This window comes from Andrena cerasifolii, chromosome 13, assembly GCF_050908995.1.
Source record: "Andrena cerasifolii isolate SP2316 chromosome 13, iyAndCera1_principal, whole genome shotgun sequence".
In the NCBI taxonomy this organism is placed as follows: Eukaryota; Metazoa; Arthropoda; class Insecta; order Hymenoptera; family Andrenidae; genus Andrena; species Andrena cerasifolii.
Window position 1 is genome coordinate 7,203,919 of NC_135130.1, and position 13,014 is coordinate 7,216,932.

The 13,014-nt window shown below is 46.9% G+C and overlaps 1 protein-coding gene across 9 annotated transcripts in view; it reads left to right on the top strand.

Annotated features, from left to right (window-relative positions):
- The window catches only part of Ih (hyperpolarization activated cyclic nucleotide gated potassium channel Ih), a 144,380-nt gene extending 137,503 nt beyond the window's left edge, over positions 1–6,877 (top strand). For 5 of the 9 annotated variants that reach the window (XM_076825621.1, XM_076825630.1, XM_076825622.1 and 2 more), the window contains 7 exons: positions 234–383; positions 1,091–1,309; positions 1,884–2,030; positions 2,099–2,216; positions 2,699–2,987; positions 4,580–4,715; positions 5,106–6,877. In XM_076825621.1, coding sequence (XP_076681736.1) covers positions 234–383; positions 1,091–1,309; positions 1,884–2,030; positions 2,099–2,216; positions 2,699–2,987; positions 4,580–4,715; positions 5,106–5,252 — 1,206 coding nt within the window. In that variant the 3' untranslated portion in view covers positions 5,253–6,877. The remainder of the gene's footprint in view (positions 1–233; positions 384–1,090; positions 1,310–1,883; positions 2,031–2,098; positions 2,217–2,698; positions 2,988–4,579; positions 4,716–5,105) is intronic. The other 4 variants (XM_076825623.1, XM_076825631.1, XM_076825628.1 and 1 more) reach the window with 1 other exon arrangement.
- Positions 6,878–13,014: the final 6,137 nt, after the last annotated feature.

A 13,014-nucleotide genomic window follows, 5' to 3' on the forward strand; every position in this document is an offset into this window, starting at 1 on the left:
TAACTAATTTACTAAAATAGTTTGTATCTTTCTTTTTTCTTTTTTTTTCTTTGGACAATGTATTGAGTGAATTAATATTTGAACGCGTTTCTGTGCAACACTTGCTTATTTGCTGTACACTACGCAACCGGAGCTTTTGGATAACGAGAGAAGTTCTTGAACCGAAGTGTGAAACAGCATCACGGCTGCCGAGACCCGGCAAGAGAGTAAACCTTTGTCGTTGTTGTTGGCAGTTCCTGAATATGGCATCGGTGTTCATGCGGATTTTTAACCTGATTTGCATGATGCTCCTGATCGGCCACTGGAGTGGCTGCCTGCAATTCCTGGTCCCCATGCTCCAGGGGTTTCCTAGTAACTCCTGGGTAGCCATCAACGAGTTGCAAGTGAGTATGCCAGCCTTCTTCGTCGCCTCAGCGATGGCCGAAACTGTCACCATCGCGATATTCCAACTGACGAAGTAACTTCGGTCATCCGAAAATTCCGAATTCTACCTTGGGGAGTTTTTCCACCCCGAAGAACCAAAAAGAAACATTTTCTGATATTTCTATTAAGGTTCCCTGCAAACCTGCGAGGTGTAAAAAAAATCGGAATTTTCGGCTAACCGAAGTTGTCTTGTCAGACTTCCTCAGATCCAGAAAAGTAGCTTCTTAATCAGAAATTGATTAAATCGAAGCCTCCAGGTGTACAAGCCACTTTTGGGCTTCGCGAAATTGCTTGCTTGAATAATTTGAGTATTTGTCAGAGAAGCGGATTCTAGGTGGAGCTGTGAGAAGTGACTATTCCTCTCCCTTTTAGACGTATCAGATAACCATAGAATGGTGTAACTTATTACAGGCATTGTCCTTTGTAGCAAGTTTTCCGAGCAAGTAATGGAACCGAAGAGCTTTCCTTTTCGATTTCCTCCCTTGATTACTGATTTCCTCTCCGCGATGGAAGCTTGAAAGCGCAAAGGACAAAGGACTCTGAAACTTGGGAGAGGATTCCGAGTTTCCTTTCTTGAATTCTAAAGCTTCTATATCTCCACCAGCTCCCCTCGACAATTGACTCCTTTCCGATCGAATCATGATGTTTCTGATCTCGTCTTTTCCAGGACTCGTTCTGGCTGGAACAGTACTCGTGGGCCCTTTTCAAAGCCATGTCGCACATGCTCTGCATAGGATACGGGAGGTTTCCGCCGCAGTCCTTGACCGACATGTGGCTCACTATGCTCAGCATGATCAGCGGCGCCACGTGTTACGCACTATTCCTCGGTCACGCGACGAATCTCATTCAATCTCTCGATTCCTCGAGAAGACAATACCGCGAGAAGGTAGCTAGCACTCAGGAAGCGAGCAGCATCTGGCGAGCAAGGCCTCTTTTCCCTTCCCTCCTGCGTTTGCTCCCCTTCTCAGATTCTCAGATACTTTCATCAGACACTTGACAAACCTGTAGGAATGTGGAAGCCGCGGGAAAAAAGGACCTCGGGCGGTGGGACTCGGACCTGCGACCTGCGGATCCGCCGCGTAGTGTCCAAGCGCCTAACCAACTCCACCAAAGTTGAACCTCCGAGGTCTCTTATTCCAGGCTCCCTCTTATGGGGCTTGCTGATCCCACAGAACTGGCTAACCCAATTCTCGTTTTATCGAAGTGACCAAGTGTCTGGTAACTTGCAAGGGAACATTAACTCAGAAATTCTGATTTTAATGATACTTCGTGTGGGAATGTTCCCTTGTTAGATTTCTGCGCGTAGTACCGAATTTTTCCGCACGCATTGAATCCTCTATAATTTACACCCCACAACCCAAAATGCACCCCTCAGTGGGCCCAGCTATTGAGCCAGCCACAGTGTTCGATGCACCCAGGCCACGAGGAGCACGAGGGCTAACTGTTGTTGCTCTGACTAGGTGAAACAAGTAGAGGAATACATGGCCTATCGGAAGCTGCCGCGTGAAATGAGGCAGAGGATCACGGAGTACTTCGAGCACCGCTACCAGGGCAAGTTCTTCGACGAGGAGCTGATCCTTGGCGAGCTCTCGGAGAAACTAAGAGAAGTACGACGGAACGAGAGACCTGCCACTGACGAATTCCTAGCTCCTAAAACGTTCTTCTTTCGTTCCAGGACGTGATCAATTACAACTGCAGGTCGCTCGTCGCGTCCGTGCCCTTCTTTGCCAACGCCGATTCGAACTTTGTCTCAGATGTCGTTACTAAACTGAGATACGAAGTCTTCCAGCCAGGTATCGATTATTAGGCTCATAAGGGAATCGGAGAACTCGATGGCAAGCTTTATCTTCCCAAGCTTTCCCATCTATAATTCACAAATCGCCTTTTCGTGTACTCCCACACTGTCCACAGGGAAAGTCGTGAAAGTAGCATAGCCGCGGAGTACATTTTCTATTACCCTCAACTGTGTAGCCAAAATTCTAGCAATCTCTCCCAACACGAGGCACTAGAACTGCCGAAGGAATAATCCCCCAACAACTATTGGGTATCGAAGGATGCTTTGAAACGTTAGCTCCGAAATTCGAGCAGCATAGGGTCCATGATATTTCGCGAATATTCTGACAGGCCTTCAGGCTCGAGATCCCAAATAATCTTAAAAGAACATCCTCCTTGGGTGGTGTAGAATATGTTAATGAAACCGGGTCCATTAAGTCCCAAGAAAACTCGATGTACCAGCAGCTTCAGCGTGTGACGCCGGAGTGCTCGGTTGTTTCAGGTGACATCATCATCAAGGAAGGCACTATCGGCTCAAAAATGTACTTCATACAAGAAGGCATAGTGGATATCGTGATGGCGAACGGGGAGGTCGCCACCTCCCTGTCAGACGGCTCCTATTTCGGGGAGATTTGTCTCCTGACTAACGCAAGGAGAGTGGCGTCGGTGCGCGCCGAGACCTACTGCAATCTCTTCAGCCTCTCGGTGGATCACTTCAACGCCGTGCTGGACCAGTACCCCTTAATGCGCAGAACGATGGAGAGCGTTGCCGCCGAGAGGTATAAGCTTTGGTTAGGTTTGTTCTATCGAGTTGGTGTGCTACTAGATGTCAATCATCACTCCCACTTCCACGTTGATTTTGTTGAACATTGTGTACTGTCCAACGGTCTCGAGTACGATCATTCTCTACTCTTCTTGTCCAAAACACGCATCATGTCGCTTCTCTTCAACCTATTGTCTGATTTGGTTTCTCTGTATGTGCTGGTTTGGACACGACGCGCTTCTTTTACATGACACCTTACACACACAAGAAGCAAACTCTGCCTCGGCCACAGATGCAGGGTGGTCGACATCGGGCGGGAGTTTTCAGGGTGATACTACGGCACAAAATGAAACGAAAGTCAAGAGTAACCAAATTGCGGTGGAAGCTTCCCTTTCTAGTTATTAACGTTTAAATAGATGAACGCCCAGGAGCGCCTGAAGCGCGGCAATTCGGCGCTCAGCGCCCGCTCGCGACGGCCTCACTGACCTACGCAACGCGCGCCGCTCTCCACCGAATTGCCGTGCGTCAGGCGCTCCTGGTCCGGCTATTTAAACGTTAATAACTAGAAAACGAAGCTTCCGCCGCGATTTCGTTACTCTTGACTTTCATTTTATTTTGAACCGTAGCATCAGCCTGTAAATTTGTTTCTGCTTAATGTCGAGCACCCTATGTATTCAAATATTAACGGTTCTAATTGTGACAGTGCAGAATAAGTTTGGGGAGGAACGTTTGCAACGAGAGCGCACTAACTTGCGATGAAGGGACGCGTATCTTCCGCATACGCGTCCCAAATGAGTTGAGAGGGTCCTGAAAAAATATTTTCTCGACACGGTTTCGAGGACCGCGCTCGGGGCGCGTCCACCTTGCATGGGTGTCGCGTGTCGAGCGTGGCTGTGCCGCGGTAGAAGATACGATTCGAAGAACTGCGAGACATCGCGACAAAATATTTTCACACTCTCGACACATTCACTACATAGTAATGTTGTATTGATAAGTTTGCATAACATACTTTATAAATGAGTTGGATTCTCGGTTCTGCTGCATCCCCCGCTGAATCACGTTTCCCTTTTAATCTTCATGGACGCGGATACCATGAAGGCTACGTGGAAGGTTCACGCGCACAAATGTTTCATTCGCTGTTCAAGGTCCTCGCGGATGAAGCGTGATTCCGCGGCGGTTATTTCAAAGCTATTGACTTTCTTTTACCCAATCTTGTACCTTACATTGTGAAACCTTTAGCGGTGCAAGTGGTATTAGAACAAATAATCCAAGTCTGTTACAAGTCGCGGCGGGAGTAATGTGTTTTGTGAGGAGTCGGCAGTTAGGACGGCCTATGGTGCGAGTGAGGCCCATAGGTGGCGGGCCTTAAGAGGAGTCCGGAATATAGAGACCTCGGAGAGTCGGCGCTGGCGACGGTGGTTAAGGCGGCTGGCCAGTGCGCAACGAATCCGAACATCGCGGATTCGAGTCCCAGCGTCCGAGGCTCTCTTTTTCCGGCTCCTTACAGTTTGGTTAGGAAAAACCTGTACTGCTAAACGGTTTGTAAGTCGATCGATGTTGGATAATCGGTGGTCGTGTTCCATGCTACATTCCCTACGCTTAATTGTGCTTTCCTCGCAGGTTAAACAAGATCGGGAAGAACCCGAACCTGGTGGCCCACCGTGAGGACGACCTCGGCAGCGAGTCGAAAACGATAAACGCCGTGGTGAACGCGCTCGCGGAGCAAGCTGCACATGGCAGCGCTAGTGAAGAATCGGTAAATCCCACATAACACCGTTAACGTAACACATAACCTCCTTTATCTTCGCCTACTCAGACTAACCAATTTCGATTCAATAACCCTCCAAATCCGCTTGGTTAAATATCGCGCGCGCATACAGTGGAGTCTCGATAACCCGACGTGAGTCCCAAATCAGTTCGAAGCATGGAGAACTCGGAATAAACAGAGCAGAGCACAGAGCCTAAGAGGTAGCTGAAAGCGAGTGGAGGCGGCCTCGAACATCAAAAAATGTCCGCCGAGATGCTAAACTCGGTTTGTCCAGGCTCCGCTGGGTCGCTTGAACTCCCTTCAAAGTGCAGCATCGAAAGCGCGGGGGAGATGAAGTACCTGGAAGTTCGCCACAGCAGTGGACGCGTGTGCTTGCAGGTGCACAGCATGGAGCTGAGGAGTCGCCCGGTTTCCCTGTTACCCAGACCGAAGTCTGAGAACAATTTCGCGAGCCAGGAGCTCTCGAGGGAGGGGCGAAGGATCTTCCACAAGAGCGATACATTCCACAAGGACTCGTATCAATGACGACACTCGTTATACTAGCATACGGAGAGATACTAACGGCTCCATGGACGGCAGTGGGCGTCCGCTGCCGGTTGGATCGACGGCCCCCGTTTCAAGCCTAGATTCTGGACGCTACTCTAGAAGCAGCAGTCTATAAATAGATAAATACGCCATGCCAGTAGTCCTTTAGCGATCGGTTTCTAGCGCCTTCTAATATTAACCTGACGGGCACGTCTGTCCAGAATCTAGGCGTGGAACCGTTGCGTGCCAAAGTATCCCGTTCTCCAATGGCGACACAGTTCCGAGGGGCACGTTTCGACGTGCCGAAGCCACTCTCTCCCGTTGGGAGGCTAGACTTCAACAGCAATAAAATAATAACCGATCCTCGATGGTGGAACGAGACGCGGGGACTTTAATTTCTCGTTTCGATTAGGGGTGAGGGGTTCGCACGGTGAACGCTGTGGAAGGAAATTTTGATCGCCAGAGGATCGGTGGCTGTGTTGCCCGATTGGAGGACACGGAGCCGTTATCCTGCCGCGAGTCTCTTCATCGAACAGTCGACAGAGGCGTTCGAGGACGCGAGGGAAGGGCGCGACGACGGATGAAGACCTTAACGACGACGAAGAGCAGGCCTAGAAATTTATAGAGCGTATATAGCCCACTGTGGACTAGGTATAAATCCTAAGAACAGAAACACAAATTCTCTGTGATTTTGCAAGCCGACGTTTCGCACTTTAGGGAGAATAAAAGGAAGAATGGAAGCGATGGTGGGTGATGCAAGACAATTAGGATTCTCTTTCGTTTATCGTTCTGTTTTCTTCTCCTTCTTTTTTCTCTTTTCTTCTTTTAAGGACAATTAACGTAGAGGAGGAACGTAGCCGCAAAGGCGAGAGTAATTCCAGTTATGAGATTCGTTAACGCGTTTTAACTGTAGCTCCGTATCGTGAATAGTCCCGCGCGAGTGATCAATGGGGATGGAAGAGGAAGGGAGCGCGCAACGCGAGATACCAGGAGCTGGCAATCGGACGATGGGAGGGAAGATCCCGTGGAAGATGGACAAGCCGGAAGAGGATCTCCTCGTTTCACCATGGGAGAGCCGAATCCTAACTCTCCAGACTTCATTCGGGGTGGGAGCATGCGTTCGGTGCCTTGCTTCGCCGGCGGCGGCTACCGTTTTATTTTCTAATACGTCTTGAGTCGCTTTCAGAGCGTAGTGGTTACTATTAAGACAGAGTTGTGAATACGAGTTCTATTAAAGTAATTCGGAGTTTAGGAAGACCGTCCTGAGACGTGAACGAGATCCAAGCTACGGGAACGACAGGAAATATAATAAAGGTACGAGAAATTTAGGGGGATTCTACAAAACGGGGATAATATTATACAGTCTAATCGGAGGCCCAAAGACCGTGTTAACTTGTTGAGAGTTCTTTGGGCTGTCGCGACTAAAACGTCAATGAGCGGGGGGTGTTAAGCGGAACGAGAATGGAGAGCGAAAGAGAGAGAGAGAGAGAGAGAGAGAGAGAGAGAGAGAGAGAGAGAGAGAGAGAGAGAGAGAGGTATCTTTTTATCGAGGCGAAAGATGCGATGTACTATAAGAAACAAAAAGCTATAAATATTATGTAATAAATTATTATTATTGTTACGATTATCATTGCAATGATTATTACATCCACTACCGCATAAACTAGGCAGCTCACTAACGACATAAATGAGAAAACAGATATAACACGCGGCGTACGTGTGCGGCATGCACGCGCCCGGTTCGCCCGCGCGCGCGCATCCGCACACGTACAGAGTATTATGCATAGTGGTCAATATCGTGTTGCAAGAAATTATGTAATATTTTAAACTGTAACGCAAAGGAGGTCTGAACAGCCGACATTCATGGACAATTGCCGCGCGACGATTCCGGCAGCTTCTTCTAATGGGTTTTCGATCGGGCGATTAATTATCGCCCGATGAATTACAGTAAATCGACCAAAACGGTTCCAGTTAACCAGTGGATTGTATTATTTTTGTAGTTGTTGATGTATGGTTTAAGCAGCGATATCCTTTGAAAGTTTAAGACGATTGTTGAAATTTTCTGATGTTTCTATGTTGCTAGCGAAAGAAGGAACTCGGCTCCGAGGGAGCACGCTACGAACCAGTGGCTCCTGAACCGAACTATCTTTCCCATGACTTCCAGCTTTCAATTCTGGATTAAAACTACGAAATGTTCGCTGCGTAGAATCTTATAAATTCCTGGTGAAATTCGAGTGGGATGTTGCTATTTGCTGTTTGCGAAATTGAAAGTTACTAATCCTGAAGTAGCTTCTACTTTCCTTTACAGATTCAGGAACCACTGTCGCCAGTGTTGCCCGTCGGAGCGTAGGTCACGTCGGTTAACGATAATACTCTTCTTTGAACAAACGCCGTAAGAATCTAATTTAGCAGCAATGTTGCTTGTTACTTTAACATACACATTGACACTTCTCACTGACTACGTTGCGGTGGAGTGAAAGAAACGTGCCATTCGTTTCCTAGTTGAACGTGTACACCTTCGTGCATATGCAATTATGCACGCCATTTGCATGTACAGGGTGCCCGAAAATTACGGAGCTAGCAGACGCGGTGCGAGTCCCTTATGCCAGAAGGGGATCCAAAGATGCTCTACCAATTTGCAATCTGAGGATTCGTTTGCGAGACATATCTGTACCGGGAAAGTCAGTTAAAAAATGTGGTAGAGTGTGTCCTTTCTTGCCACTAATGATCCACAGACTAGCGCTCTCTCCAGATTACCTTTAGAAATTAAAATAGTAACTAATAATTTACTAACAGAGCGTGTCCTGAAATTTGTTTGCCGCCCACTCTGTCATAAATTTTGCACACAAGTGACCGTGTTATCGTGCCTATACTTCTACCACTGGTCGACCCTCTTTTTCTTAACCACCTGTACCACATTTCTTAGCTATTCTAAATTTCGAGGTAAACATCCAAAAACACCCTCGAGCTTACCTTGGAACGTTCAGTATTACTATAGTGCCGCGATAGAGGAAGGGGAACCCCTCCTCGAAATTTCCACGTCGATATAGCAAAAGGGAAGTTCGAGCGATATACCCTAGTGGAATAAATACTAGCGAAGTGCAATTGCTACCGACGTACAAAATAGTGCCCAACGGAAGTCGGACTCTTAAGCTTCAGCCGCCTCTATTTGAAGAACAAAGTCTCAGATTGCGGAACGGTGAGTGAACTTCTGGTTTCTTTCCGGCACAAGGGATTCGAATATTTTCGCTGTAACTTTCGGGCGCTCCGCAGACATCTATATATGTATAAATAACATAATATAAATACCCATCTAAGAGTCTAGGAATATTATACATGCGTTTCATACATATACATATGTAAACATACACCTACACACATGCGAGGAAAACAGAAGTACCTATTTTTCATGTAAGAGAGAGATAGTTTTCTGTCATTATTTTACATCTCCTCACCTCATCCTGAATATATATATATACATATATATATATATATATATATGTACACATATATATATATATTACTACTACTACTACTAATGATAATAACGATAACATGTAATAGCGCCGAGAGGATGGTTTGCGTGCCAGAGGTGAAAGGAGCATCCAAAAAGATGGTAGAATACTCGTAGACCGCATGACCGACGTTTTTATAGATTAATCTATACACATGAAACCGGTCTAGGACTAATCTGCCAGCGAGCTGTCGGGCCTAAGGTGTACGCGCGACTAACTGTTACAAAAAGGAGAAAAAAAAAATAACAAGAAAGCGAAATAGATTAAATAATTGTTACTACTTCGGTTCGGCGAGGAGGCGGAGGCGAAACTGTGCGTGGCGGTAGTTCGCGGGGGTGGAAATGGAAGAAGCAAACGGTACGGATAACTTGCAAAGGAGGGACAGGGGGGAAGGGAAGTTGTACTTTATACTATCACTGCTAACTAATAGACGACTATTTAACCACTGTCTGCTAATGTTAATAAACGATTAAAGCGCGACAAAAGAAACTGCTACGGCGAACACACACACACACACACACAAACACATTTGCGCGCGTCCGCTGTCCGTACAGACCGCACCTGTGCACACCACGCGAACGAGCGTAGCATTCCGAAGCGGAGGAAACGGGGTAGGGCAAGGGGATCGACGATCTGAGAGCAAGGGAAACCCAAAATGCGCAAGAAAACAACATTAGGATTATATCGACACAAAAGTAAATGGGAACGTTCCAAAAATCGTGCGGCTGTTCGGAGCGGGGGTAGGGGAGGGTTAGGGGGGGGAGGGGGGTGCACGTTATTGCTAAGCGACAAGAGTGAGACGTAATTAAGAAGATTAGAAAAATCGAGAAAAAAAACAAAAACAGACGACACAGGAGGGCGAATAGTTTTGTATCAAAGCGAGATAGGTTTCGCGACTTAGCAGAAACGGAACGGTGACGGGGGGGGGGTGGGTGGGTCCGGAAATCGGAAATGGTGCGCAGATATCGGCGGCAGGGCGGTGTTCAATTAAGCGGCAGAGAGCGCTCTAACGATCCTTCGGTTCCCGCGCGATCGCGTTGATGATGAATTGCGAGATCCGTCGCTCGCGGTCGCGGCTGGATGCGCGACGCCCGGTACTGTCTTCAGAGCCGCGTAAAAAGTATAACACAAAAGACTGTTTGCGCCACGAATGTGTATCTCAGATCTTACATATCAGACGTTTCGTTCTCGAGCGACTAAGAAGTACGCTCGCAGCGAGATTTTGCTGCGCGACGCGAGCCAGAGTCCCCGCGTCGAAACATGCCACAGACTTTTAGGTAGAGCCCCGGTGATGGGCGGACGACTCTTTGGGTCATCTGGAATGGTGTTCGTGGCTCTGGGCTTTCTCGGGGATCTCGAATGCCTGGGAACGCTTGGAACCGGTTGTTGTAGGGTTTCTATGGATGTCCGGACGGCAATTATTACAACTTTCTGTTCGCACGGGAGACGATCGTAACAGGTGTCGCGTTTCTATCGACTTAGAAGCCTAAATGGCAAAGACGTTTCGCAGACTTTCGAGTCGTTCGGAGAGTTTTAGTTTGAGAAACGGGGAATCGAATGCCCATCACTGTTTAGGCGGAATTCCTTCGCCCCCTGAGAATGACCTCTTCACCACCCTCCAATCTCGCAATTCACGTTACTCTCGAAATTCCCTTCTCGGCACCATTGGCTTGAACGTTGGACGATCCTCCCGCGACGCAGAAAAAATTTGACCGTAGCCGAGCTGAGCTTTAGCAGCGGGACAGTGTAGACCCAACTTCCGTTTCCGGTTTCGATGGATCAAGCGCGACGCAAAGGCGATTGATGATGAAACGCGCGACTGTCCAACGCCAAGTAGAGTGCTAAGCTTTGTTAGACGGTGCGCTGTGAGGCGTTCCTTTTCGGTGATCTCTACAGGGTGACACAAGACTGGTTTAGCGTCAGCATCTCCTAGATTCTAAGTAGGCCGAATGATCCTGCGATCCGGAGGGATTGTGTTTGATTTTCCTGGATGTAATCCTGATTTTAAGAAGCCGCAAGTGATTGAAACAACGAAATCGAAGATATTAAACGCCGTTACCGCAGACACTGAACACATTGATTGCCTTGTAGATCTCGTAGAGGTAATCATCGGTAGGGTAGCAACTGTGTCTCAGACCGTTCCTCGTTATCGCTATTTTCCCACTAATTGACCGCCAAAACGAAATTCTGATTCAACGGGCCCGTAGGTTTCTTGTAGAGTGCTGGAATCTTTTAGGGGGGCTTATCGGACACGAGCGAAAAATGTACTTGCTGTTAAGGCAAAAAGATCGAGTAGTGTGGCACCATGTAGAAATCATCTTTGTTATGCGAGAAACCTGCGTAGTAACGCCTTGTAAAGAAACAAAAAATAAGAGAGCGAAAGAGAGAACGAAAGAGAGAGAGAGAGAGAGAGAGAGAGAGAGAGAGAGAGAGAGAGAGAGCGAGAGAAAATAACATTACCCTAGCGTCAATTTTCTACGAAAGAGTTTTCTACAAAATTCACACTATAAGCGTGTATCTGTTATATCGCGCTTATTGTATGAATCTGTATGTATGCTATGCAAGCGCTGGTACGAATCTCTTGACGTTTTTCTAATAGACATTGTTCGCTAAGTTTGTTACCGATGTTTAAAGAGCGGCGAACCGGCGGTGTTCGATGTAAACCGAGAGCGCGGCCCCAAGCAAGCATAGTAGAGAATTAAAATGAAATCCATAGGTGCTTGTTCGAGACACAGAGTAATCATAAAGCGAGCACGGCGAACCAGACAGAAGTGGAATCGAAGCAATTGTAACTATCGTTCAATTATTGAGTTCTGTATTGATGCTCAACTTTTCGCACTCAATGCAACTTTCCTTTGCAGCACGCCGCTCGGACTATATCCCCGCCGTTGAAGGCTCGCGCAACGGCCCCGATCTATTCGCCGCGATCACTTGTAAACGAAACAAAAAAAAACGAAATTCGATCCCTTCGGATTGAGTGCGCAAGGTTTAAGAATCAATTAAGCATTCTTATCGCTCTGGGAAGAATAGTCAAGTTGTCACGCGAAATGGATTATATAGGCGTTCGAACAAAAGCGATATTACGATTATAAGTGTTTAACATGTACCTTCGTTCGATTGTAAATCCGTCATCTGGTAAAAAGTTCAACGGTGTAGCAGACTACTGGTAGAGAGCGTCGGGGCGAGCCTCTGCGCTTCGCGAACGTTCGGCCCGGCGTCGTGTTATTTCGGTTCTATCTACACGCGAGCGTGACTGTATGTGTACCGACTCTCTAGTCGCGGGGGACAACACTGGTTTCTTTAACTCCGCAACCTTCGTTTGCCTCTCTGTTGCGAAAAAGCAATCGACAAATTCGATATTACACGTTCCGACGAGCTTTTAGCGAAGTTACACTCTTGTATTGGGATAAACGTAATACGATAGACTAATTATTCTATAGGATAATTAACGTTAGCAGTCGTTACGAGACGATCGAGCAGATAGTGGCTAGAGAGTTACCGAATTATTTTACCGACACTGATCTTCGTTAAGCGCCACACTATTGTTCGCAGAGTGATCCCAGCGCGTTTTGGGCGATAGCTGTTGCAGAAATGATACACGTGTATTCACGGTACATGTGAGTGTATATGCGCGCGTGTGTACAAAGATGCACTTCGTTTATGCCAGCTCGTGGCTCGAGCATGATATAATTCATTGTCAATCGGAATGGTCAGTTCGGTCGAAGGGGTTTAATTGAAACTTCTGCCATCCGCAGCCTGGTATAATACACAATGAAAGTCTCCATTCCTTACGCCGCGGTATACAAAAGAGGAGAGCGATGAGGGTGAACAATAAAAACGTGGGACGGATTTAAAAGTCGATTGCGTTGATAAGAAATAAGCAAAAAAAAAAAATAAATAAAAGTCGAAAAAAAGGGGGAGAAGAAGCTAGCGAGGGAATACATAAATACTCGAGACACATAACGTATACTTCTTCTTGTTTCCGGTTCTCTAGCCTGCGGTTAATTCTATATTTTATCAAACGGTATAAAACAGATAACTGAATAACGAGCATAAGTAAAGTTGCATGCAAAAAATAGAGTAAAGAATTAGTGGCCGCGGATTATAAAGGCGCAATTGAATTTAACGAAAACGGAAAGAGAGACAAAACGCAGACTAGTTCTTTTTCTAACGAGCGAATCATTTTTTAAGGTGATTTGACACGTAGCTGGCTAATTAGGAGTTACGTAACTGGCCAATATACTTTT